This window comes from Coregonus clupeaformis, chromosome 4, assembly GCF_020615455.1.
Source record: "Coregonus clupeaformis isolate EN_2021a chromosome 4, ASM2061545v1, whole genome shotgun sequence".
Lineage (NCBI taxonomy): Eukaryota > Metazoa > Chordata > Actinopteri > Salmoniformes > Salmonidae > Coregonus > Coregonus clupeaformis.
Genome location: NC_059195.1, coordinates 21929533 through 21954410, shown reverse-complemented (window position 1 = coordinate 21954410; position 24878 = coordinate 21929533). Strand labels below are relative to the sequence as shown.

Genomic DNA, 24878 nt, shown 5'->3' with positions numbered 1-24878 from the left:
TTTCAACACAAACACCACATGCTTATTTTTTAACTAAGTCTTTCTCTGAACAGTGTCATTCTCTCCACTAAATATATGTGTTCGTCAGTATGAAAATGTATGCACTCACTAACTGTAAGTCGCTCTGGATAAGAGCGTCTGCTAAATTACTAAAATGTAAACTATGTTGAGTGTTGTGGTTGTAATATACAATAGACAATTTACAGTTGACTCCCCAATCAACACAGTTCATCACCTGTCACAAGAAAAAATAAAGGATTGGGACATAAGGGGTCAGAACACTAACGGTGCTGGATGAGGTTTTCTCTGACCAGTGATCTAAAGTCAGTACTGCAACTACCCCCAAAGGTTAAGGTAAATATTCAGGTAATATGAGCTGTTCCTAGATCAGTGTGTTTATACATTTACATTTTAGTCATTTAGCAGACGCTCTTATCCAGAGCGATTTACAGTTAGTGCATACATTTTCATACTGGCCCCCCGTGGGAGAACCCACAACCCTGGCGTTGCAAACGCCATGCTCTACCAACTGAGCCAGGTGAGCATGTATACCAGCTAGGCAACTATATTACTGAACATATTACTTATGACATTGACCTCTGATTTGCGATGTTTTCGAATAGCTTCTTACTGTTACTAGCCGTTTGTTTGACATTTATACCAATTAAAAAAATATTTTACATGTATTGTTACTCAGTTTTAAATCCCGGAAAAGGCTCCTGAAACGCTCAAAAGCTGGAGACCAATGGGAGAACGCGGGATAGGAGGTCCTAGCGCGCGAAGCAATCAGAAAGCGCCAAAGGCGTGGCTTTAGCAGCATGGATTGCCTGCGTCATATTAAAGCTATCCAATCCGAAACTTCAGATGTTAGACACCGCCAAGATTGGTTTTCAGACTAGGACTGTGGAAGGTAACAGCTGAACGCGAATCTCGAGCTAACGGCTAGCAAAGTCAATAGACTTAGGTATTTATCGATTGAAAAGGGGCATTTATACATTTGACATTCGAAAGGTTGATTTGTCTATCTAGCGATCTCTTGAAAAGATAGCCTATCTGCTTTGAAACTTGGAGATAGCTTGTTATGTTAGCAAGTTAGTTAACCACTTGCTACTGCTAACTAGTGCGTTGACCGCGTTGGCTAACCAGCTTGCTAACGTTGGCTAATTTACCCAACTAGCTAGAATCGCAATACTGGTTAGATAGCCATAATGGCTGGCTAGCTGTACCAAGCCCATCATCTCTGGATAAGAGCGTCTGCTAAATGACGTAAATGTAATGATAATCAAAATATTAATCGCGTTATTGTAGTTAGCCAGTCCTAGTTAATATAACTCAGTCACTTTCTCTTGTACGTTTGTCAAGCATCGCAAACATAGCTAGCTATATTTATGAAATATGTCGGTATCATTGATGGTTGCAGATCTATTCCTACAATATAAGGTTAGCAGACAAAGTGGTGTCCTAACTTGCTAACCGTAATCTTCTAGTGTTCACCTACCGACCATTTACTAATTGCACGACAGCTAGATTATAGCTAGGTAACTACACCATTTAGCTATTTTTACCATTTACGCCCGAGGCATCCAAGCGCTATTAATTTCATTCATAGTTATTAGCTAACTGGCTAGCGATGTTACTTGGAAAAGCATCCATTTTGAGATTGAGACATGATTGACTAGAAATCTGGTCAAAGTATGCTTGTGGGCATATCTCAGGCGTGGAGTATTGAATTGCTTAGAAACTTAAATTCATTGTTTCAGAATCATGATAATTTGACGTATAGTTTTGTTTCCTGTTTGGCGATAGGGATTTAGACCTCCTCTTCCTCTGTCCTCGATGCCAACAAAACAGCCGCCGAAGAAAAGAGTGCAATCGTAAGTGCACATCAAATTAAACCTTTACATTGTTCGGTAATTCCTGCTTGCAAATGCAGGTGTTGGCTTTTATTATTATAATGCACGGATTATATACTTGAACCCGTTTTCTTATAGCTACACAATCGTCAATTGCATTCGGAATAGTCTCAAAATGTGCCTCTAAACTAGCTAGCCTGTAATATCACTAATGCTAACGTTAGGTAGGTAGCTTGCTAGCTAGTTAGCATCAGTTAGTCCCTTGAGTTAGTTATCGCGGAATGCTGGAAAGAAACAAATTCCCATATAAAAAGTAATCAGCCAGCCAGGCATCGTGTATTGTTGTAGCTGGCTAGCAATTTCTGCTCAGCCTTGTAAACTTCGTGGGGAATCTCGGTCTAGGACGTGGTCAACAACACCTACTAGGCCTTACAGTTTGCATGATAAAAGTTATGGTAAGATATCAGAAATATAAAAATGAGGACGTTTGATACTTATCACAGCTGATCGAACTCATCACTTTGAAATATGCAATTGAAATTGCTTTCCAAAGACAATTTGGTCGGCTAGCAATGTTTTTGTTCAGGCTATAGCGAGGTAGCCAGCTAGTGCTTTTGTGCAATATATTGATTGCATACAAGCGGCCTTGCTTCTTGATCAATAATGAAATCTGCTGCCTACCTTTGCAAACATTTCATGTAGAATATGCAGTTCGTATACATGTGCAATAGTTCACCCGTGTGACATTGTCATGATACCAGTGACCACTGAAATTAGCCCACCCAACTACCTCATCCCTATATTGTTATTTATTTTGCTCTTTTGCACCCCAGTATCTCTATTTGCACATAATCTCTTGCACATCTAGCATTCCAGTGTTAATACTATTGTAATTATTTTGCACTATAGCCTATTTATTGCCTTACCTCCATAACTTGCTACATTTGCACACACTGTATATATATTTTCTGTTGTATTTTTGACTTTATGTTTTTTACCCCATATGTAACTCTGTGTTGTTTTTATCGCACTGCTTTGCTTTATCTTGGCCAGGTCGCAGTTGTAAATGAGAACTTGTTCTCAACTGGCTTACCTGGTTAAATAAAGGTTAAATAAAAAATAAAATAAAATTGCAAAACCTCATAACACCCCGAGGCCTAACAAACTAACAAGGGAGGGGAAGAATTTACTGGTTAATTATTGTATTTTTTGCACATCCGCAATTATCTTTTTTTTTGCTCAATTGCACCCAATACCAAAGTCGTCCTGCTTTGTCCAATGCAATCTTGGAATTATTCAGGTTAACTCCAACTTTAAATGGGTAGTTTCCACAGTGTACTTTTATGCACTGACAGCAAAAAATCCAGCTCTACCCATTGCATTACACACTCCGCTGCTGTATCATGGTTGTTCTGTTTCAGGGAACTCGTTGGTGACATCAGAGGTTCCCTTTCTTCAGACAGAGCCATACTTAGTTCCGACAGGATGATGGCCAAAGATGTGAGTCTGATCAGAGAGAACCAGACGCAGTGTTCTTCCACCCTGGTCCTGGGGGCCTTACAGACATTTGAGAGATTCAATACAGAGACCAGCTGTTGAAATTTTACTGGAGTAGATGTTGATGGTGTCTTCCCCACAGGTTGGTCTGATGGAAACCAATGGAGAACTGAAGGTTTTTATTGACCAGAATCTGAGTCCTAGTAAAGGTGAGCAAAGCACTGTGTTGTGCTCCAGAATACAGATCAGTGTCATTCAATCCCGGTGTCTATGTCCGGTATATGTCCTCAACTCAACAGCAGGGGGCAATAAGACTACACAGAAGAAGCTTGTCTCGTTTTACTCCCCTCCCAACTTTCAGCTAATCTTATTACGGGTTTCCATATCACACAGTGCAGGTGTTCTAAAGATCTGTGTACCCTCAGATAATTGTTTTCCCTTACATGGGCTTGTAAGTCTGCATCCCATAGGGCCTCCTGTTCTCTGTAACCATCTACCTGGATATGAAGAGAGGCAGCCATTTTGTGGACAGTGGTTCCAGGTTACCCTTTTGACCCTAGTGTTTACTCTGCCCCTTCCCAGGTGTCCTGTCTCTGGTTGCTGTCCATCCTGCGTCCATCCCTGTGGCCAAACAACTACTGCCCAAAACACTGGGGCTCTCCAATGTCAACATTGCTCCACACATGGTGAGTGTATCTACCTGCACCATTTACCTGAATGGACAGAAATATACTGCAAAGCCCAGCAATACAGTGATATTACAACCACATACTTGATGAAAAAGTGTTTTATTTTGAGACAGTGTGGTAGATTGCAAGTTGATATTTGCTCTCAGACATTGCAAGCACAACCTGCTTAATTGCAAGCTCACTACTTGCATACACTTTCCCAAAGCTCTTCATAGCTGCAACCTATCAGTTTATAGGCACACACACACACACACACACACTTCATAAGCCCCATCCATTAGCATTGTGAGGTGTCCGGGGGTGAGCTTAAGCTGATCAACCTCTGCAGTCAGCAGGATTACACACCATCCCATTACATACATGAGAATATGTACATAGAGGGAATCAGTTTAGGCATCACCTGATGGCTGGCCGGCAGACAGTAAAATTCATCACGTACCTGGCCTGCCTTCCCTACTTCAATAACCAGGAAGTTATTTTCACCTCAGAGAAGACTCACTCCATCACAGGCACTTGATATATTATGAGTCAGCTGCATAATGCTCTTTCCAGCTCTCCTTCTGGTCTTGTGGGAGATACACCCACCTAAAGTTGGGTGATGTCAACCTTTGTCCTATCGTAATATGTACTCATAAAACATTGTGATATACAAGCCTACACCGCGACGGCTCTCAAGGAACTAAACTGGACTTTGTGCAAACTGGAAACTGCATATTGTAGCTGGGAACTTTAATAAAGGAAATCTGAGGAAAATGATACCAATACATCTCCAGTGCTACACGTGGAGAGAACACACTTGACCATTTTTACTCTCCCTTCCGGGACTGCTACAAGGCCCTCCCCCGCACTCCCTTCGGCAAATCAGATCACGCCTTCATCCTGCTCCTCACCGCCTATAGGCAGAAACTTAAACAGGAAGCACCTGTAGTAAGGACTGTTCAACTTTGGTCTGACCAATCAGAATCTATGCTTCAAGATCGTTTTGAACACGCGGACTGGGAAATGTTCCGTGTCGCCTCTGGGAATAGTATTGACGTGCTCCTGATCTCTGAGGCCACTGAGTAAAACATTCACGTGTGTTAACCCTCGCAAGGCTGCCAGCCCAGACGGCATCCCAAGCTGCGTCCTCGGAGCATGTGCAGACCAGCTGGCTGGAGTGTTTATGGACATATTCAATCTCACCCTATCCCAGTCTGTTGTCCCCACTTGCTTCAAGATGTCAACCGACACCCTAGACCCACTACAATTTGCATACCACACCAACAGATCCACGGACGACTCAATCACCATTGCACTGCCCTATCCCACCTGGACAAGGGGAATACCTATGTAAGAAGGCTGTTCATAGACTGCAACTCAGCCTTCAACACCATAGTGCCCTCCAAGCTTATTACTAAGCTCAGGGCCCTGGGTCTGAACCCCTCCCTGTGCAACTGGGTGCTAGACTTCCTGACGGGCCGACCCCAGGTGGTGAAGATGGGCAACAACACCAATGCCACACTGATCCTCAACACGGGAGCTCCACAGGGGTGTGTGCTCAGCCCCCTCCTGTACTCCCTGTTAACCCATGAATGCGTGGCTATGCACGTCTCCAATTTTGATCATCAAGTTTGCTGACGACACAAGTGGTAGGCATGATTACCAACAATGAGCAGCTTACAGGGAGGAGGTGAGAGCCCTGGCGGAGTTGTGCCAGGAAAATAACCTCTCCCTCAACATCAACAAAACGAAGGAGCTGATCGTGGACTACAGGAGACTGCAGAGAGCGCACGCTAGAGCTGGGACGATATACTGAAAATTATTGATGCCGACCATACCGATCACTTATCGCAGGCATTTTGCTGATATCGTTCATCACAATGAGTAGCCTATACTAGAGATTTGAAGTTTGCTAATATGGGTGATTGTTAATTTGACAATTGATGGCTGCAACCATCAAAGTAGTAGTTTTTTATAAAAAATATTTTTAGCTGTGGTGCACATTTATGTATAATTCTATATATTGTTATTGCGATAAATTGCTTAAGTTGATGCGATATGGATTTCTGTCCATATCGCCCAGCTCTAGAGCACGCCCCCATCAACATTGACGGGGCAGCAGTGGAGAGGGTCAAAAGCTTAAAGTTCCTCGGACCTGAAATAGTCCCTCCACACCGACAGCGTGGTGAAGGGGCAACGGCACCTCTTCAACTTCAGGAGGCTGAAAAAAATCAGCTTGGCACCTTAGAAACTCACAAACGTATTCTACAGATGCACCATCGAGAGCATTCTGTCAGGCTGTATCACCGCCTGGTACAGCAATTGCACTGCACGCAACCGCAGGGCTCTCCAGAGGGTGGCGCAATCAGCCCAACACATCATCGGGGGCACACTGCCTGCCCTCAAGGACATCTACAGCACCCGGTGTCACAGGAAGGCCAAGAAGATCATCAAGGACCTAAGTGACCCAAACCATGGCCTGTTCACCCTGCTACCATCTAGAATGCAGAGACCGTACAGATCCATCAAAGCTGGGACTGAGAGACGGAAGCGTTTTTTCAATCTCCAGACCATCAGATAGTGCAATAGTCGTCACTAGCCTAAGCACACAGCCAAGACAAGGCAGGAGTGGCTTTGGGACAAGTCTCTGAATGTCCTTGAGTGGCCCAGCCAGAGCCCGGACTTGAACCTGATCTAACATCTCTCCCACTCCAACCTGACAGAGCTTGAGAGGATCTGCAGAGAAGAATGGGAGAAACTCCCCAAATACAGGTGTGCCAAGCTTGTAGGGTCATACCCAAGAAGGCAATTTCTCGCATGGAATAGCCTTCATTTCTCAGAACAAGAATAGACTGACAAGTTTCAGAAGAAAGTTCTTTGTTTCTGGCCATTTTGATCCTGTAAACGAAACCACAATTGCTGATGCGCCAGACACTCAACTAGTCTCAAGAAGGCCAGTTTTATTGCTTCTTTAATCAGCACAACAGTTTTCAGCTGTGCTAACATAATTGCAAAAGGGTTTTCTAATGATCAATTAGCCTTTTTAAAATGATAAACTTGGATTAGCAAACACAACGTGCCATTGGAACACAGGACTGATGGTTGCTGATAATGGGCCTCTGTACGCCTATGTAGATATTCCATTAAAAATCAGCCATTTCCAGCTACAATAGCCATTTACAACATTAACAATGTCTACACTGTATTTCTGATCAATTTGATGTTATTTTAATGGACCAAAAAAATTAATTTCTTTCGAAAACAAGGACATTTCTAAGTGACCCCAAACTTTTGAACGGTAGTGTATATGCATGCATGCATACAGTACCAGTCAACATTTTGGACACTTACTCATTCCAGGGTTTTTCTTTATTTGTACTATTTTCTACATTGTAGAATAATAGTGAAGACATCAAAACTATGAAATAGTACATATGGAATCATGTAGTAACCAATAAAGTGTTAAACAAATCAAAGTAGCAACACTTTGCCTTGATGACAGCTTTGCACACTCTTGGCATTCTGTCAACCAGCTTCATGAGGTAGTCACCTGAAATGCTTTTCCAACAGTGTTGAAGGAGTTCCCACATGCTGAGCACTTTTTGACTGCTTTTCCTTCACTTTGCGGTCCAACTCATCACAAACCATCTCAATTGGGTTGGTCAGGTGATTGTGGAGGCCAGGTCATCTGATGCAGCACTCCATCACTCTCCTTCTTGGTCAAATAGCCCTTACACAGCCTGGAGGTGTTTTCGGTCATTGTCCTGTTGAAAATCAAATGATAGTCCCACTACGCGCAAACCAGATGGGATGGCGTATCGCTGCAGAATGCTGTGGTAGCCGTGCTGGTTAAGTGTGCCTTGATTTCTAAATAAATCACTGACAGTGTCACCAGCAAAGCACCATCACACCACCTCCGTGCTTCACGGTGGGAACCACACATGCAGCGATAATCTGTTCACCTACTCTGCGTCTCACAAAGACACGGCGGTTGGAACCAAGAATGTCAAATTTGGACTCATCAGACCAAAGGACAGATTTACACCGTTCTAATGTCCATTGCTCGTGTTTCTTGGCCCAAGCACATCTCTTCTTATTGGTGTCCTTTAGTAGTGGTTTCTTTGCAGCAATTTCACCATGAAGGCCTGATTTCACGCAGTCTCCTCTGAACAGTTGATGTGTCTGTTACTTGAACTCAGTGAAGAATTTATTTGGGCTGCAATCTGAGGTGCGGTTAATTGCCTATATATATATATATATATATATATATATATATATATATATATATATATATTTTTGATTTTTTTGAGGCTGGTAACTAATGAACTTATCCTCTGCAGCAGAGGTAACACTGGGTCTTCCATTCCTGTGGTGGTCCTCATGAGAGCCAGTTTCATCATAGCGCTTGATGGTTTTTGCGACTGCACTTGAAGAAACTTTCAAAGTTCTTAATTGTCTGTATTGACTGACCTTCATGTCTTTTTAAAGTAATGATGGACTGTCATTTCTCTTTGCTTTTTGAGCTGTTCTTGCCGTAATATGGACTTGGTCTTTCACCAAATAGGGCTATCTTCTGTATACCACACCTACCTTGTCACAACACAACTGATTGGCTAAAACGCATTAAGAAGGAAAGAAATTCCACAAATTCACTTTGCGCAAGGCACACCTGTTAATTGAAATGCATTCCAGGTGACTACATCATGGTTGAGAGAATGCCAAGAGTCTGCAAAGCTGTCATCAAGGCAAAGGGTGGCTATTTGAATCTCAAATATAAAATATATATTTTGATTTGTTTAATACTTTTTTGGTTACTACATGATTCCATATGTGTTATTTCATAGTTTTGATGTCTTCACTATTATTATACAATGTAGAAAATAGTAAAAATGAGTAGGTGTGTTCAAACTTTTGACTGGTACTGTGTGTTTTTTACAGCTTACTGCAAAGCAATTTGCTCTATTGGATAATAAAGATTATCTACTTTACTCTAAAACTGAAATGGTTGAGCTCTCTCTTCCCCCCTCTCCCTGTAGGTGATTGGTACGCCTCAGAGGCCCAGTGTTTCCAGTGCCATACTGGTGAACAGCCCTCACACACCCAGCTCCCAGTTCCTCACACAGAGCCAGCCGGCCGACGCTTCGCCTTGGTCATCGGGGTGAGTGGCTACCCCACACCCTCAAATACCTGCCCCACATCCTGGCAGGTCACTCATGAGGCACCCTCTTCTCTCTGTCCATTATTTGAGCACCTACAGTGAGGGGGAAAAAAGTATTTGATCCCCTGCTGATGTTGTACGTTTGCCCACTGACAAAGACATGATCAGTCTATAATTTTAATGGTAGGTTTATTTGAACAGTGAGCGACAGAATGACAACAAAAATATCCAGAAAAACGCATGTCAAAAATGTTATAAATTAATTTGCATTTTAATGAGGGAAATAAGTATTTGACCCCTCTGCAAAACATGACTTGGTACTTGGTGGCAAAACCCTTGTTGGCAATCACAGAGGTCAGACGTTTCTTGCAGTTGGCCACCAGGTTTGCACACATCTCAGGAGGGATTTTGTCCCACTCCTCTTTGCAGATCTTCTCCAAGTCATTTAAGGTTTCTAGGCTGAAGTTTGGCAACTCGAACCTTCAGCTCCCTCCACAGATTTTCTATGGGATTAATGTCTGGAGACTTGCTAGGCCACTCCAGGACCTTAATGTGCTTCTTCTTGAGCCACTCCTTTGTTGCCTTGGCCGTGTGTTTTGGGTCATTGTCATGCTGGAATACCCATCCACAACCCATTTTCAATGCCCTGGCTGAGGGAAGGAAGTTCTCACCCAAGATTTGACGGTACATGGTCCCGTCCATCGTCCCTTTGATGCGGTGAAGTTGTCCTGTCCCCTTAACAGAAAAACACCCCCAAGGCATAATGTTTCCACCTCCATGTTTGACGGTGGGGATGGTGTTCTTGGGGTCATAGGCAGCATTCCTCCTCCTCCAAACATGGCGAGTTGAGTTGATGCCAAAGAGCTCCATTTTGGTCTCATCTGACCACAACACTTTCACCCAGTTCTCCTCTGAATCATTCAGATGTTCATTGGCAAACTTCAGACAGCCCTGTATATGTGCTTTCTTGAGCAGGGGGACCTTGCGGGCGCTGCAGGATTTCAGTCCTTCACGGCGTAGTGTGTTACCAATTGTTTTCTTGGTGACTATGGTCCCAGCTGCCTTGAGATCATTGACAAGATCCTCCCATGTAGTTCTGGGCTGATTCCTCACCGTTCTCATGATCATTGCAACTCCACGAGGTGAGATCTTGCATGGAGCCCCAGGCCGAAGGAGATTGACGGTTCTTTTGTGTTTCATCCATTTGCGAATAATCACACCATCTGTTGTCACCTTCTCACCAAGCTGCTTGGCGATGGTCTTGTAGCCCATTCCAGCCTTGTGTAGGTCTACAATCTTGTCCCTGACATCCTTGGAGAGCTATTTGGTCTTGGCCATGGTGGAGAGTTTGGAATCTGATTGATTGATTGCTTCTGTGGACAGGTGTCTTTTTATACAGGTAACAAGCTGAGATTAGGAGCACTCCCTTCAAATACTTTTTTCCCTCACTGTAGCTGGTTTTAGACCAGTTTATTTATTCTGTGTGCCTGTGTGATATGCCAGTGTAATCTAGAAGTAAATAGCTGTGTTTAACCACCTTTGTCCATAGGAAGCGTGGTAAGAAGGGGGAGAAGAATGGCAAGGGCCTGAGGCATTTCTCCATGAAGGTGTGTGAGAAGGTGCAGAAGAAGGGTGTCACCACCTACAACGAGGTAGCAGATGAGCTGGTGGCAGAGTTCAGCGCTGCAGACAACCACATCTCCCCCAACGACTCTGTGAGTTCTGCAGCTGTATGCACATAATGCACAGGGCTCTTCCTCAAAACAGGCTGGGGAAGTCTTTATGGATTTACTTTCTCTGACGTCATAGAGAATTACCGTATTTTCCGCACTATAAGGCGCACCGGAGTATAAGCCGCAGCAGCTAAATTGAATGATATTGAATGATGTGTACATATATAAGCCGCACTGGACTATAAGCCGCAGGTGTTTTAATGTTTAATTACCATATGTAAGGGTTCGTGCACAGAGGGGATTGTCGGGAAAGAGATGGCTGCTTGAGGAAGCTCCCATTTATTAACATTTCAACAAACAAGTTGCATATTTGCATAACGTATTCAAGTGTTACCATTTAGTGCAATAGTAGCTACAGAACATATACTGTGCTGTGTAAACTGTACTGTATCACATAGCGTTTCAGACACACAAACTTTTCAACTTTCAAACTTAAACGGTGCGCTCCCAGCGCACATACCGGCAGTGGTTTTCAACCAGTGGTCCTTGAGGGAGTGCTAGGGGTTCCCCAGCAAAATTAGTTAATAGCGTCACAATCATTTAACCACTTAACTTTGGTTATTTTTGAAAAACCTTGAAAAAGTGTGCACATCTTTGAATATTTATCTACATTATAGCCTACAGTAGTACCATTCAAAAAACAAAGCTTACAGCGCTTGACGAGGCAATATCAATGGCTAAATTAAATGTGTTTTTTTTAAAGTGCAAAATAAAGTGCCTGTAACACGACAGTAAGCGCGTAAGCCTAAAGTTGCAGCAACACGGCTGCTTAAAATATACGGTAATCAGCCTACCAGAAAAGTCATTAATCCTCGTCTTCATCTTTTAGGCTAAGGTGCAGTACACGGCTGTAACCAGAAAAGTCAAGTCATTAATCCTCATCTCCGTCTTCTTCCTGCGTACTAAAACCACCAAAGTCCTCATCTTCAGTGTCGGAAACGAACAGGCTCAGGGTGGCTTCGTCAGCCACTCCTCTCTCCTTCGTTGTCGCTCTCAAAACCAACGAACTCCTCTTCGTCACTGTCGGAATCGAACAGCCTCTGAAGGGCCTCAGCTGTGGCGGCGTCCTCCTCTTCATCACGCAGCAGTCCAGCCTTTTGGAACCCGTTAATGATCGTGGATGTTTTGACAGCCAGATTGACTGCCTTTAACTTAAAAGCTGCATCATATGCATTTCTACGTTTGTTTTCCATAATGAGGGTTTGTGCATGAAAACTTCCTTTGCACAAACGCTCTCGTAATGTCTGTCTGTCTGTCTCTCGTTCTGTCTCTCGTACCACTTTTACTTTTGCGCGCTACCTGTCTCACTCTTTTCCGGCCTCCAGCTTTTCCTGCTGGAGCCCGCCGCTTAAAGGTGGGGGGCGCAGACCGGTCATAGAGCCCATAGAGTTAAAGTTGGTGGACTGTAACCTGTAAAATCCATAGATTTAGGAGGTCTTCTAGTGGCCGTTAGCTGTAAAAATCCATAGATTAGCCGCACCGTTATATAAGCCGCAGGGTTGAAAAATTGGAAAAAAGGCGTAGCTTATAGTCCGAAAATTACGGTATATCACACATTGTCTGAATTCCTAATTATGGCATCACTGTCAGACAGAATTCTCCATTGTTGCATCACTCTCAGAACTCCTCTTTATGACATCACTCTGTCTCTGACAAATCATCACGTTTTTCAGCCTTACCCTTAGACAATACAAATCTCTATATGACATCACAATATCAGGCACAACAAACATACTTAGGAAATGAAGTTATTCTGACATGGTCTTCCTCAAGCATAATTTACGTCCGCTACTTTTGCTTTTGGTGTTCGGACATCGAACATCCGCTCCCGTCCTCAGTGTTCTGCTTCATCCACCTCCTTGTAAAGTCCTGCGGAGATTTCGGAGTGTGGACTGGAGCGGATGTTTGATATTGCATCATTTCACTCAAGCGGACCATGCGGAAACGGAAGTTGTGAATTAGGCTTTAGCACACTCTGGTTTCATTATGACAAACCCACATGATAATTATGACAACAAACCCAAAGGAAGCTCTCTGCCCACACACAGGAGTCAGATTAACCCCTTCCCCCTCTCCTTGTAGCATGTGTATGACCAGAAGAATATCCGTAGGCGTGTGTATGATGCGCTCAATGTGCTCATGGCCATGAACATAATCTCTAAAGAGAAGAAGGAGATCAAGTGGATCGGTCTGCCCACCAACTCGGCCCAGGAGTGCCAGAACCTAGAGGTGAGTCTGTGTGTGTGTGTGTGTGTGTGTATGTGTATTATATATATCACTGCTCAAAATAATAAAGGGAACACTTAAACAACACAATGTAACTCCAAGTCAATCACACTTCTGTGAAATCAAACTGTCCACTTAGGAAGCAACACTGATTGACAATAAATGTCACATGCTTTTGTGCAAATGGAATAGACAACAGGTGGAAATTATAGGCAATTAGCAAGACACCCCCAATAAAGAAGTGGTTCTGCAGGTGGTGACCACAGACCACTTCTCAGTTCCTATGCTTCCTGGCTGATGTTTTGGTCACTTTTGAATGCTGTCGGTGCTTTCACTCTAGTGGTAGCATGAGACGGAGTCTACAACCCACACAAGTGGCTCAGGTAGTGCAGATCATTCAGGATGGCACATCAATGCGAGCTGTGGCAAGAAGGTTTGCTGTGTCTGTCAGCGTAGTGTCCAGAGCATGGAGGCGCTACCAGGAGACAGGCCAGTACATCAGGAGACGTGGAGGAGGCCGTAGGAGGGCAACAACCCAGCAGCAGGACCGCTACCTCCGCCTTTGTGCAAGGAGGAGCAGGAGGAGCACTGCCAGAGCCCTGCAAAATGACCTCCAGCAGGCCACAAATGTGCATGTGTCTGCTCAAACGGTCAGAAACAGACTCCATGAGGGTGGTATGAGGGCCCGACGTCCACAGGTGGGGGTTGTGCTTACAGCCCAACACCGTGCAGAACGTTTGGCATTTGCCAGAGAACACCAAGATTGGCAAATTCGCCACTGGCGCCCTGTGCTCTTCACAGGTGAAAGCAGGTTCACACTGAGCACATGTGACAGACGTGACAGAGTCTGGAAGCGCCGTGGAGAACGTTCCCCAGTGCCGGCAGCACTCATGCAGCCCCAGACCATGACACTCCCACCACCATGCTTGACTGTGGGCAAGACACACTTGTCTTTGTACTCCTCACCTGGTTGCCGCCACACACGCTTGACACCATCTGAACCAAATAAGTTTCTTGGTCTCATCAGACCACAGGACATGGTTCCAGTAATCCATGTGCTTAGTCTGCTTATCTTCAGCAAACAGTTTGCGGCCTTTCTTGTGCATCATCTTTAGAAGAGGCTTCGTTCTGGGACGACAGCCATGCAGACCAATTTGATGCAGTGTGCGGCGTATGGACTGAGCACTGACAGGCTGACCCCCCCCACCCCCACCCCTTCAACCTCTGCAGCAATGCTGGCAGCACTGATACGTCTATTTCCCAAAGACAACCTCTGGATATGACGCTGAGCACGTGCACTCAACTTCTTTGGTCGACCATGGCGAGGCCTGTTCTGAGTGGAACCTGTCCTGTTAAACTGCTGTATGGTCTTGGCCACCGTGCTGCAGCTCAGTTTCAGGGTCTTGGCAATCTTCTTATAGCCCAGGCCATCTTTATGTAGAGCAACAATTAATTTTTTCAGATCCTCAGAGTTCTTTGCCATGAGGTGCCATGTTGAACTTCCAGTGACCAGTATGAGGGAGTGTGAGAGCGATGACACCAAATGTAACACACCTGCTCCCCATTCACACCTGAGACCTTGTAACACTAACGAGTCACATGACACCGGGGAGGGAAAATGGCTAATTGGGCCCAATTTGGACATTTTCACTTAGGGGTGTACTCACTTTTGTTGCCAGCGGTTTAGACATGAATGGCTGTGTGTTGAGTTATTTTGATAGGACAGCAAATTTACATTGTTATACAAGCTGTACACTCACTACTTTACATTGTAGCAAAGTGTCATTTCTTCAGTGGTGTCACATGAAAAGATATACTCAAATATTTACAAAAATGTGGGGGTGTACTCACTTTTGTGAGATACTGTGTGTATATATATTTTAAAAAAATATGACACAACATGTAAAGTGTTTCATGAGCTGAAATAAAATATCCCTGAAACTTTCCATACTCACGAAAAGCTTATTTCTCTCAAATTATGTGCACAAATTTTACAGCCCTGTTAGGGAGCATTTCTCCTTGCCAAAATAATCCATCCACCTGACAGTTGTGGCATATCAAGAAGCTGATTTAAACAGCATGATCTTTACACAAGTGCACCTTGTGCTGGGCACAAAATGCACACATGACTGTGTCTGTAAGTTGCTTTGGATAAAAGCGTCTGCTAAATGGCTTATTATTATTATTATGTCTCATGTTTTGAGGGAGCGTGCAATTGGCATGCTGACTGCAGGAATGTCCAGAGCTGTTGCCAGAGAATTAAATGGTCCTTTCTCTACAATAAGCCTCAATGTTGTTTTTGAGAATTAGGCAGTACGTCCAACCAGCCATACAACCGCAGACCACGTGTATGGCGTCGTGTGGGAAAGCGGTTTGCTGACATCAACGCTGTGAACAGAGTGCCCCATGGTGGCGGTGAGGTTATAGTATGGGCAGGCATAAGCTACGGACAACAAACACAATTGCATTTTATCGATGGCTATTTGAATGCACAGATACCATGATGAGATCTTGAGGCCCATTGTCGCGCCATTCATCCACGCCATCACCTCATGTTTCAGCATGACAATGTCCCAGTTCTTCTATGGCCTGCATACTCACCAGACATGTCACCCATTGAGCATGTTTGGAATGCTCTGGATCGACGTACGACAGAGTGTTCCAGTTCCCGCCAATATCCAGCAACTTTGCACAGCCATTGAAGAGTGGGATAACATTCCACAGGCCACACTCAACAGCCTGATCAACTCTATGCGAAGATGTCGCGCTGCATGAGGCAAATGGTGGTCACACCAGATACTGACTGGTTTTCTGATCCACGCCCCTATTTTATGAAGGTATCTGTGACCAACAGATGCATATCTGTATTCCCAGTCATGTGAAATCTATAGATTGGGGCCGAATGAATTTATTTAAATTGATTTCCTTAAATGAACTGTAAGTCAATAAAATCTTAGAAATTGTTGCATTTATATTTTTGTTCAGTGTATTTGTACAGTGAATTCTGAAATTATTCAGACCCCTTGACTTTTCCACATTTTTGTTTTATACTTTACAGCCTTAATCTAAAATTGATTTTAATTACTATTTTTTTCTCATCAATCTACACACAATTACCCCATAATGACAAGGCAAAAACAGGCTGGAAGTTTCTCCCGTTCTTCTCTGCATATCCTCTCAAGCTCTATCAGGTTGGAGTGGGAGCGTCGCGGCACAGCTGTTTTCAGGTCTCTCCAGAGATGTTCGATCGGGATCAAGTCCGGGCTCTGGCTGGGCCACTCAAGGACATTCATAGACTTATTCCGAAGCCACTACTGCTTTTTCTTGGCTGTGTGCGTAGGGTCATTGTCCTGTTGGAAGGTGAACCTTCGCCCCAGTCTGAAGACCTGAGCGCTCTGGAGCAGGTTTTCATCATTAAGGATGTCTCTGTACTTTGCTCTGTTCATCTTTCCCTCGAGCATGACTAGTCTCCCAGTCCCTGCTGCTGAAAAACATCCCCACAGCATGATGCTGCCACCACCATGCTTCACCGTAGGGATGGTGCCAGGTTTCCTCCAGACATGACACTTGGCATTCAGGCCAAAGAGTTCAATCTTGGTTTCATCAGACCTGATAATCTTGTTTCTCATGGTCTGAGTGTCTTTAGGTGCCTTTTGGCAAACTCCAAGCGGGCTGTCATGTGCCTTTTACTGAGGAGTGACTTCCGTCTGGCCACTCTACCATAAAGGCCTGATTGGTGGAGTGCTGCAGAGATGGTTGTCCTTCTAGAAGGTTCTCCCATCTCCACAGAGGTACTCTGGAGCTCTGTCATTGACCATTGGGTTCTTGGTCACCTGCCTGACCAAGGCCCTTCTCCCCCGATTGCTCAGTTTGGCCGGGTGGCCAGGTTTAGGAAGAGTCTTGGTGGTTCCAAACTTCTTCCATTTTAAGAATGATGGAGACACAATCCTGTCTTGGAGCTCTACGAACAATTCCTTCAACCTCATGGCTTGGTTTTGCTCTGACATGCACTGTCAACTGTGGGACCTTATATAGACAGGTGTGCCTTTCCAAATCATGTCCAATCAATTGAATTTACCACAGGTGGACTCCAAGTTGTAGAAACATCTCAAGGATGGTCAATGGAAAGCGGATGCACCTGAGCTCTATTTCGAGTCTCATATTAAAGGGTCTGAGTACTTATGTAAATTAGCAAACATTTCTAAACCTGTTTTTGCTTCGTCATTATGGGGTATTGTGTGTAGATTGAGGGAAAAAATAATTTCAATTTTAGAATAAGGCTAATGTAACAAAATGTGAAAGTCAAGGGGTCTGAATACATTCCGAATGCACTGTGTGTGTGATAAAGAAATGTGTGAGTAAGATGACTAAAATGTCACACCCTCAGTTAAACTAATAATGTATGACTAATTAGTAGACTAGAGCTTAGAGAGTTAATCAAATGTGTTTATATCCCAGCAACAGAGTATTTGTCTTGTAGTAATAATAATATGCCATTTAGCAGACGCTTTTATCCAAAGCGACTTACAGTCATGCGTGCATACATTTTTGTGTATGGGTGGTCCCGGGGATCGAACCCACTACCTTGGCGTTACAAGCGCTGTGCTCTACCAGCTGAGCTACAGAGGACCACAAGCAGAATTAGGCAAGCAGAAGTGCAAAACGATTGAAACCAATAACAGGAGACTGGTTCCAAAAACACACAGGGAAGGGGGAGTGAAAAGGTGATAACTAAAAAATGCAGCCTGCCCGAGCAAGGAGTAGACTATGATAAGAACGTGTGTGTGTGTATGTGTGACCTGATGGTCAGGAGAGCAGAGGGAAATCACATGAGCTAAACCAAGGTGTGAGCTTACAAGATGTGTACAGTGGAAAAATACAGCCCGCCTAAAGCGGGGTGGGATTTTTCCTCTAACGAGTGTGTGTATAAAAAGATTGTACGACCATTTTGTTGCAGAGTGCGCTCAATGAATAAAGGCTGACCATTGCAGGATTGGGTCTTTTGTTTAATTAATTTCTGGTAATTATTCAAAGATTTAAGAAGTGTTTGACTTCAACCATTGAGATAACAAAATTCTCGTGACAGTGTGTATGTATATATTTACATTTTAGTCATTTAGCAGATGCTCTTATCCAGAGCGACTTACAGGAGCAATTAGGGTGAAGTGCCTTGCTTAAGGGCACATCGACAGATTCTTCACCTAGTCGGCTCGGGGATTAGAACCAGCGACCTTTCGGTTACTGGCACAACGCTCTTACACACTAAGCTACCTGCCGTATACATGTGTATATATATATATATATATATATATATATATATATATATATATGAGAGTGAAGGAAAATAGTATTTGATCCGCTGCTGATTTTGTACGTTTGCCCACTGACAAAGAAATGATCAGTCTATAATTTTAATGGTAGGTTTATTTGAACAGTGAGAGACAGAATAACAACAAAAACATCCAGAAAAACGCATGTCAAAAATGTTATAAATTGATTTGCATTTTAATGAGGGAAATAAGTATTTGACCCCTCTGCAAAACATGACTTAGTACTTGGTGGCAAAACCCTTGTTGGCAATCACAGAGGTCAGACGTTTCTTGTAGTTGGCCACCAGGTTTGCACACATCTCAGGAGGGATTTTGTCCCACTCCTCTTTGCAGATCTTCTCCAAGTCATTAAGGTTTCGAGGCTGACATTTGGTAACTCGAACCTTCAGCTCCCTCCACAGATTTTATATGGGATTAAGGTCTGAAGACCGGCTAGGCCACTCCAGGACCTTAATCTGCTTCTTCTTGAGCTACACCTTTGTTGCCTTGGCCATGTGTTTTGGGTCATTGTCATGCTGGAATACCTATCCACGACCCATTTTCAATGCCCTGGCTGAGGGAAGGAGGTTCTCACCCAAGATTTGACGGTACATGTCCCCGTCCATCGTCCCTTTGATGCGGTGAAGTTGTCCTGTCCCCTTAGCAGAAAAACACCCCCAAAGCATAATGTTTCCACCTCCATGTTTGACCGTGGGGATGGTGTTCTTGGGGTCATAGGCAGCATTCCTCCTCCTCCAAACACGTTGAGTTGATGGCAAAGAGCTCGGTTTTGGTCTCATCTGACCACAACACTTTCACCCAGTTCTCCTCTGAATCATTCAGATGTTCATTGGCAAACTTCAGACGGGCCTGTATATGTGCTTTCTTGAGCAGGGAGACCTTGCGGGCGCTGCAGGATTTCAGTCTTTCACGGCGTAGTGTGTTACCAATTGTTTTCTTGGTGACTATGGTCCCAGCGGCCTTGAGATCATTGACAAGATCCTCCCGTGTAGTTCTGGGCTGATTCCTCACCGTTCTCATGATCATTGCAACTCCAAGAGGTGAGATCTTGCATGGAGCCCCAGGCTGAGGGAGATTGACGGTTCTTTTGTGTTTCTTCCATTTGCGAATAATCGCACCAACTGTTGTCACCTTCTCACCAAGCTGCTTGGCGATGGTCTTGTAGCCCATTTCAGCCTTGTGTAGGTCTACAATCTTGTCCCTGACATCCTTGGAGAGCTCTTTGGTCTTGGCCATGGTGGAGAGTTTGGAATCTGATTGATTGCTTCTGTGCTCAGGTGTATTTTACACAGGTAACAAGCTGAGATTAGGAGCACTCCCTTTAAGAGTGTGCTCCTAATCTCAGCTCGTTAACTGTATAAAAGACACCTGGGAGCCAGAAATCTTTCTGATTGAGAGGGGGTCAAATGCTTATTTCCCTCATTAAAATGCAAATCAATTTATAACATTTTTGACATGCGTTTTTCTGGATGTTTTTGTTGTTATTCTGTCTCTCACTGTTCAAATAAACCTACCATTAAAATTATAGACTGATCATGTCTTTGTCAGTGGGCAAACGTACAAAATCAGCAGGGGATCAAATACTTTTTTCCCTCACTGTATACACACACACCTGGTAAACCATGAACTCTCCTCTCCCTCACTCCCTCTTTTCTTTTACGCTCTCACAACCTGGCTGTGTTCTGCTCTTCCTCTGTAGGTGGAGAGACAAAGGCGACTGGAGAGAATCAAGCAGAAGCAGTCACAACTCCAAGAGCTTATATTACAGGTGATCAGCTTGCCTCATATTACAGGACTAGCTTACCTCATCAACAACAATACAATCACTGATAAAGGCAAGCATATACAAGACCACAGCTTGTCTTAAAGGTGCTATCAGCAGTTTTTTTAAACGTATTAATTAATATGTACCCATTTGATTCTTGAAGAATATAATGTAGAAATGCCCCATGAGCTTAGTTGAACTACCGTACCATCAGAACCCAAAATATAAGCCTGTTTTACTGGTTAAAACTATAATTTTGATATGTCCTTTCATCCATAGCTTTGTCTGAATTTGAGTGGTTACATTTCTCGAGCCCCATCCCTCAGCTTTTTACCGAAACAGTGGCGGTGACAATGCTTTGTTATTGTTTCAACTGCTGATTTGGCATTTTAACATTGTTCTAATGTTCTCTCCCTGATCCCCTCATGCAGCAAATAGCCTTTAAGAACCTGGTTCAGCGGAACCGACAGACAGAACAGCAGACCAACAGACCTCCACCCCCCAACTCTCTCATCCACCTCCCGTTCATCATTGTTAACACTAGCAAGAAGACCGTTATCGACTGCAGCATCTCCAACGACAAGTGAGTGACTGTGTAAATTGATCATCAACTTAATTAATGTAAAGCCATTTTATTTTGTCCCACAGAATTTTCACAAAATTAATTTCCATGTAAATGGACAATAAAAAATGTCATTTATCAGACACTTTTCCAGGAGCAATTAGCGTTAAGTGCCTTACTTAAGGGCACATTTTTCACCTAGTCAGCTCAGGGATTCGAACCAGCGACCTTTCGGTTACTGTCCCAATGCTCTTAAACGCTAGGCTACCTGCCGCCCCCCAATAAAGTATCGTATTGAGGCAATGGCAACACCCCAATCAAGTTTTTCCCAGGATTGAAAGTTTTCCATTCATTCATGTTCTAACCATGCCATTATATTCACCTCTCCCTTTCCTTCTCTTCTCAGGTTTGAGTACCTGTTCAACTTTGACAGCATGTTTGAGATCCACGATGACATTGAGGTGCTGAAGCGCATGGGCATGGCTTGTGGCCTGGAGGTGGGCAAGTGTTCCCCGGAGGACCTGAAGGTGGCACGCAGCCTGGTGCCCAAAGCCCTGGAGCCCTACGTCACAGGTCAGAAGTCATAGGGGTCAGGGATCATAGTGCATGCTTACATTTCAAAGGCATAGATGAAGTAATTGAGCTACACACAATCCCTATCAAAGTAAGTGAGATGAATTGGGCATGAAATACTTAAACATGTTGGTAATTCGGGGTACATTGGCTATGAGAAATGAGGTCCTGTGTGGTTCTCTCTAAGGTACAGTGAGGTGGAAAAAGTATTTGATCCCCTGCTGATTTTGTACGTTTGCCCACTGACAAAGAAATGATCAGTCTATAATTTGAATGGTAGGTTTATTTGAACAGTGAGACACAGAGTAACAAAAAAAAAATCCAGAAAAACGCATGTCAAAAGTGTTATAAATTGATTTGCATTTTAATGAGGGAAATAAGTATTTGACCCCCTCTCAATCAGAAAGATTTCTGGCTCCCAGGTGTCTTTTACACAGGTAACGAGCTGAGATTAGGAGCACACTCTTAAAGGGAGTGCTCCTAATCTCAGCTTGTTACCTGTATAAAAGACACCTGTCCACAGAAGCAATCAATCAATCAGATTCCAAACTCTCCACCATGGCCAAGACCAAAGAGCTCTCCAAGGATGTCAGGGACAAGATTGTAGACCTACACAAGGCTGAAATGGGCTACAAGACCATCGCCAAGCAGCTTGGTGAGAAGGTGACAACAGATGGTGCGATTATTCGCAAATGGAAGAAACACAAAATAACTGTCAATCTCCCTCGGCCTGGGGCTCCATGCAAGATCTCACCTCGTGGAGTTGCAATGATCATGAGAACGGTGAGGAATCAGCCCAGAACTACATGGGAGGATCTTGTCAATGATCTCAAGGCAGCTGGGACCATAGTCACCAAGAAAACAATTGGTAACAAACTATGCCGTGAAGGACTGAAATCCTGCAGCGCCCGCAAGGTCCCCCTGCTCAAGAAAGCACATATACAGGCCCGTCTGAAGTTTGCCAATGAACATCTGAATGATTTAGAGGAGAACTGGGTGAAAGTGTTGTGGTCAGATGAGACCAAAATCGAGCTCTTTGGCATCAACTCAACTCGCCGTGTTTGGAGGAGGAGGAATGCTGCCTATGACCCCAAGAACACCATCCCCACCGTCAAACATGGAGGTGGAAACATTATGCTTTGTGGGTATTTTTCTGCCAAGGGGACAGGACAACTTCACTGCATCAAAGAGACGATGGACGGGGCCATGTACCGTCAAATCTTGGGTGAGAACCTCCTTCCCTCAGCCAGGGCATTGAAAATGGGTCGTAGATGGGTATTCCAGCATGACAATGACCCAAAACACACAGCCAAGGCAACAAAGGAGTGGCTCAAGAAGAAGCACATTAAGGTCCTGGAGTGGCCTAGCCAGTCTCCAGACCTTAATCCCATAGAAAATCTGTGGAGGGAGCTGAAGGTTCGAGTTGCCAAACGTCAGCCTCGAAAACTTAATGACTTGGAGAAGATCTGCAAAGAGGAGTAGAACAAAATCCTTCCTGAGATGTGTGCAAACCTGGTGGCCAACTACAAGAAACGTCTGACCTCTGTGATTGCCAACAAGGGTTTTGCCACCAAGTACTAAGTCATGTTTTGCAGAGGGGTCAAATACTTATTTCCCTCATTAAAATGCAAATAATAATAATATGCCATTTAGCAGACGCTTTTATCCAAAGCGACTTAGTCATGTGTGCATAAATTTTTTACGTATGGGTGGTCCCGGGGATCGAACCCACTACCCTGGCGGTACAAGCGCCATGCTCTACCAATTTGAGCTACAGAGGACCACAAATAAATTTCGAACATTTTTGACATGCGTTTTTCTGGATTTGTTTGTTGTTATTCTGTCTCTCACTGTTCAAATAAACCTACCATTAAAATTATAGACTGATCATGTCTTTGTCAGTGGGCAAACGTACAAAATCAGCAGGGGATCAAATACTTTTTTCCCTTACTGTATGTATGTGAACGTGTGTACTACTGTCTCACGCAGAGATGGCCCAGGGCCCCATCAGTAAAGTCTACATCACTGGAGGATCCTCCACCAACGGGGGGCGCCATCATGGCCAGGGCAGGTGAGTCTCTCTCCTCTACTGTTGCCCTAGTTAGGGTGGCCTTCAGCACGTTCACATAGACATATATGGTAACTCTTTTCCTCTCCCTCTTATCTCTCTCTGTAGTGACAGTGGTGCAGATGGTACCCTGGCCTCCAGCTCTAATGACTCTCACTACAGCGGCTCCCGTGTTGAGACCCCTGTGTCGTACATGGGGGATGATGACGAGGAGGATGACTTTGATGAGAACGACGATGAAGATTAACCTCCTGCCACTCCACGCCTCTCCAACAAGCAGTCTGTCTCTGCATCTCTCTGTCGCTTTTTCTCAAGGGCGTTGAAGAATGTTTGAGTATGGAGGCTGTGCAACCCTCTTCTCAGAGCGGGGTCCTAAATCACATGATAGCCAATGGCTCTCTGGGAAGTGTGGTCTATGGCTTTGGCACTGTGCTGCGTCCTTTCTGTGTATTATCACCCTCTTCTTGGCAAGCCATCCCGCTGGAGAATAAAGCAACAACAAAAAAATCTTCCAGACATCTCACTGCTGTTGGAGAATGTATAGTGTTCCTTGTGTGTGAAATAGTTATCTTTATTATGTTTTGATTACGTTGGACAGACTCGATGGCGAACCATTGTTTCAAGATGGCTGCCAGTGCAACTGCCCCCAGAACGCTGGCTCAGAGACACCTACTGGATCCAAAATGGCCGATTTTTAGTTGCCACAACGCCCTAAGAAAGATTGAGACTCCCCTTTTGAAAGTGTGGACACTATTTTGTTACACCCCCCACTGCTATTTGTGGCATTGATTTCAAGCAGAGAATTTTTATCTGCTCCCCCCAGTGTTGGGCTAGCTTCCTCTCGTTCTGTAGGAAGCTGCTTTTCTGTTCCTTGTGGTAGTGTTTACAAATGACCGGCACCAGCGAGGAAAATAACTCCTGCCCACGCTAACTATAGGAAAATGTTAAGCTTTGTTTGTGAAATGATGTAAACGGATCCTGTGAAGATTGTAGTTTATAGCATCTTTTACAGGTCAGTGTCGGAAGGAAGACCTGGACATTATCGATGTATCAAATATGTGGGTTGTGTAGGTCTCTATGGACTCCCTTCGAAGATCTCCTTTTTCAAACTGAACAACCCATGTACTGACTCTTCCAAAATACCTTTTCTGTAATCTAATATAAGTTTGAAAATTAAATATAGAGAATGTTTTAACAAGTTGACTTCAGTGAGCGTTTGTGCCATTTTTTTTTTCTCCCTCAATTGGCTTCAATAGCTGAGCTAGGACTGTAATAACCTCAAATGTGTCAAACATATTAAATCCAATGGGAAGTCCGTTTTAATTGACTGCGTTATAATAATGGTGCCCTGGGCGACTATCCTGAGCTGAATGTGTGAGTGATATGATGGAAAAACTGAGGGCTAGAGGGAGCTATAACCATTTTGCTTTCACCTGTCTGTACCT

The 24878-nt window shown here is 44.0% G+C and overlaps 1 protein-coding gene across 6 annotated transcripts; it reads left to right on the top strand.

Moving 5' to 3' along the window:
- Positions 1 to 870: 870 nt before the first annotated feature.
- LOC121554249 (transcription factor Dp-1) lies at positions 871 to 24636 on the top strand. Of its 6 annotated transcripts, none has more exons than XM_041867723.1 (13): positions 872 to 964; positions 1807 to 1874; positions 3275 to 3353; positions 3493 to 3559; positions 3933 to 4036; positions 9055 to 9176; positions 10726 to 10891; positions 12992 to 13138; positions 20165 to 20233; positions 20662 to 20813; positions 21199 to 21365; positions 23355 to 23436; positions 23542 to 24636. In XM_041867723.1, exons 2-13 carry the CDS (start codon positions 1837 to 1839, stop codon positions 23678 to 23680), a joined length of 1332 nt encoding a protein of 443 aa, XP_041723657.1. In that variant the 5' UTR covers positions 872 to 964; positions 1807 to 1836; the 3' UTR covers positions 23681 to 24636. The 6 variants fall into 6 exon arrangements, with proteins under 6 accessions (XP_041723669.1, XP_041723657.1, XP_041723663.1 ...); XM_041867729.1 differs by having other exon boundaries at positions 892 to 910; XM_041867735.1 differs by lacking the exon at positions 1807 to 1874 and having other exon boundaries at positions 871 to 964.
- The last annotated feature ends 242 nt before the right edge of the window (positions 24637 to 24878 follow it).

Coding starts and splice junctions, on each gene's coding strand:
- LOC121554249 (XM_041867723.1), top strand. CDS start 1,837: ATGCCAACAAAACAGCCGCCGAAGAAAAGAGTGCAATC. Junction 4,037..9,054: donor TCAACATTGCTCCACACATG/GTGAGTGTATCT, acceptor CTCTCCCTGTAG/GTGATTGGTACGCCTCAGAG. Junction 20,234..20,661: donor TCCAAGAGCTTATATTACAG/GTGATCAGCTTG, acceptor CCCCTCATGCAG/CAAATAGCCTTTAAGAACCT.